This window comes from Nicotiana sylvestris, chromosome 1 (assembly GCF_000393655.2).
Source record: "Nicotiana sylvestris chromosome 1, ASM39365v2, whole genome shotgun sequence".
Lineage (NCBI taxonomy): Eukaryota > Viridiplantae > Streptophyta > Magnoliopsida > Solanales > Solanaceae > Nicotiana > Nicotiana sylvestris.
This window is the reverse complement of record NC_091057.1, coordinates 21536855-21539591: the sequence shown is the minus strand read 5'-3', so window position 1 is coordinate 21539591 and position 2737 is coordinate 21536855. Positions and strand designations below refer to the sequence as shown.

The 2737-nt window shown below is 33.8% G+C and overlaps 1 protein-coding gene across 1 annotated transcript; it reads right to left on the bottom strand.

The window, feature by feature from the left end:
• Positions 1-535: 535 nt before the first annotated feature.
• Positions 536-1831, bottom strand: LOC104232613 (transcriptional regulator SUPERMAN-like). Its single transcript, XM_009785861.2, has one exon. It carries the CDS (start codon positions 1681-1683, stop codon positions 1000-1002), a length of 684 nt encoding a protein of 227 aa, XP_009784163.1. The 5' UTR covers positions 1684-1831; the 3' UTR covers positions 536-999.
• Positions 1832-2737: the final 906 nt, after the last annotated feature.

The following is a 2737-nucleotide window of genomic DNA, read 5'->3' as shown; positions in this document are numbered from 1 at the left end:
ACAATTTTAAGTTTTGAGAAAGCACATGTTTTTTGAAGTATGACCTAGTTAACCATCATTTTTATTGAAGTAAGGTTTATGTCCCCTCCTGTTTGTAATATTTTCTTTTTTGTTACAACTCATATATAAGGTAGGGTCAATGCCGAACCCACTACCCCAGGAGGTGAAAGCCTGGGTGGATGGTTAACTATAAAAAAAAAAAACCGGAAGCAGCCTCTTATCATTACACAAAATCTTGTGAAAATAAACATTTATACACAAAATCTTGTGAAAATAAACGTTTAAAAACTAATAATCACATGGAATAATGCCTGAATATGTAATAAGTATTACTGGTATAACATGTTTTTGTGTATGTTCTGCTAATTAACATTAGAACTTACTTGACTAATGATTTCAAAGCTAAAACAAGAAACTGGAAGAAGAAGAAGAAAACAAGATAGAGAAATGCAGCTGAAGCATATGCAAATTATTTATCTAAATCATCGACGTTAAAAGATTAAGCAAAAGAGACAAGTGATGATGACTGATTAACTTCGACATCAATATATTATATATCTAGAGAAACAGTAATTTAAGAAGATTAATTTACTCAAGAACTATACCTACATCACATGGAAATATAAAATAGAAAATAATACAAATTACAAATTGAAACTACAAAAGCAATATTGTCTGGCTGGCCGTCTTCATGGCATCACAGCTTTTGCATCTTCATTCTCCTAACCATAGTTAAAGAACTGAATTCAAGAGAAAATCCTCTAAAATGGTGCACTTTTTGTTAAACTTTCTTTTCCTTCCTTTTATTTTCTTTTTTCCTTCTTTTTTTTTAATTAAAAAAAAAGAGCAACTAATGGTTTGCATTCCTCATTGGAGTCGGCACGATGAGCCTGACCCGAAGGGCACGACCAAGTCTAAGACGAGTATGACCGTCATTCTTTTTCTTGAACTAGTGAAAAAATCTAAGTAGTACAAACCTTAAAGCAGTGAGAATTTGGTCTAAGTGTATCCCAATCGAAGTTCCAAATCCAAATCCTCTTTCGATTCACTAAGCAATCCAATTCCCAAGTCCAATCTCAAAAACTCAGACCTCTTCACCACTTCACAACATTCTTTTCCTTGCAAGAAAGAACCAACTTTTTCACATTTGGCACTTCCCATTTTTGTCACATCTCCATTTCTTAGCTGGCTCAAGTGATTTAATGGGACACCATCTTTTCCCCATTTTCTCATTTCAGGGCCACCAGAAGTAGAAGAAGAAAAAGAAGGAGATAATAATGGAGGTAGTGTAGAAACAAAATGAGGAAATTTTCTTGAAGGTGAAGATGGTGGGGATGAAACAAAACTAGGGTTAGGGTTAGGTTCAAGATTGAGGTTTAGACGAGAATAGTGAATAGTACTATTATCTTTTGGAGGTGATGACTGTAGTCTAAGTCTAGCTCTATCTCTTCTATGAACATTCATATGACCACCTAGAGCTTGAGCAGATCTAAATTCCCTTTTGCAAAAGCTACATGTGTAAGATCTTGGTGGCCATAAAAATCCTCCTATTAAATCTCCATCAACACCTTCATATGAATTATCCCATGAATCTTTAACCTTGTTGTTGTTATTGTTTTTATTCAACTCTTTGATAGTTTGGTTTTTGAAATACTTACTGCTGAAACTGCTAGTTTTTTCCATGCCAAACCTATGAGGATCAAGGGGACAACTAGGAGAAATGTAGCTTAGTACATCTTTTTAACCAATATTTTCTCTTTTTTTGTTTTGTTCGGAGGGGAAGATGGATAGGTTAAATGAGAGAGTTACTAGAGGTATAGTGATGATGATATAGAAGCTTACACTTGGGACATTGTGCGTGTCTTTTTGAGAAACAAAAAGACTTTATGGATATTTCTTTTTTTTTTTTTTTGGGGGGGGGGGGGAGAGGTTGCGGGGTGGAGGGTGGAGAAGAACAGAAACCATAAAATTGTAAGCCAGCTGCAGAAAATCCCATTGGAGAGCATTTAAAAGAAATAGGTTAATTTTAAAGCACTGATAACGAAAAAATATTTGCACGAATGCTTACTTGTAAGGTAATGACAAGTAAATTTCTATGATAATATGATAATTAAACTTAAAGATAACTAATAATATAGCAAGTTTTTATCCTGTCAATATATTTTCTTTTTAGTTTTGTTCTGTATATTAGTGGCGGAATCAGGAATGTATGCAAGTGATTCAAAAAAATATTAGAACGTCACATATGAGATTTTAACATGAAGAGAAACTTTAGTGAAATGGTAAAGTTACTTGTAAGTCACGAGTTTGAATCATAGAATCAATCACTAACCATTGCGTCATGTTAGGCTGCCCGCATCAAGGGGTCTTTAAACGCGAGATGTTTCGTGCATCTAACTCTATCACAAACTAGAATTTCCCTTATATATTAAGGAAATACAACAATTGATATTTAACCAAATATATTTTTGTTTCATTTACGCATTATAAGTTTTCAATAACAAGAGTTCAAGTATCCCCTGGCTCTACATAACTCTGCCCCCACGCTTGTAGACTATTCCTCTCATCTTTTTCATATTGGTTTCTTTTCGAATGCACAAACAAATCGGTGCAGTAACACAAAGTCAAAGCATTGGTTCAACTTGACTGATCTATTCAAGATTTGATGCATATTGTCATCATTATTTCTTCTCATTCTGTATTCCCTTCGTAATCATTATTTATGACAGTTGGATTT

Excerpts from the sequence above, each read along its gene's own strand:
- LOC104232613 (XM_009785861.2), bottom strand. The coding sequence starts at position 1,683 with ATGGAAAAAACTAGCAGTTTCAGCAGTAAGTATTTCAAAAACCAAACT.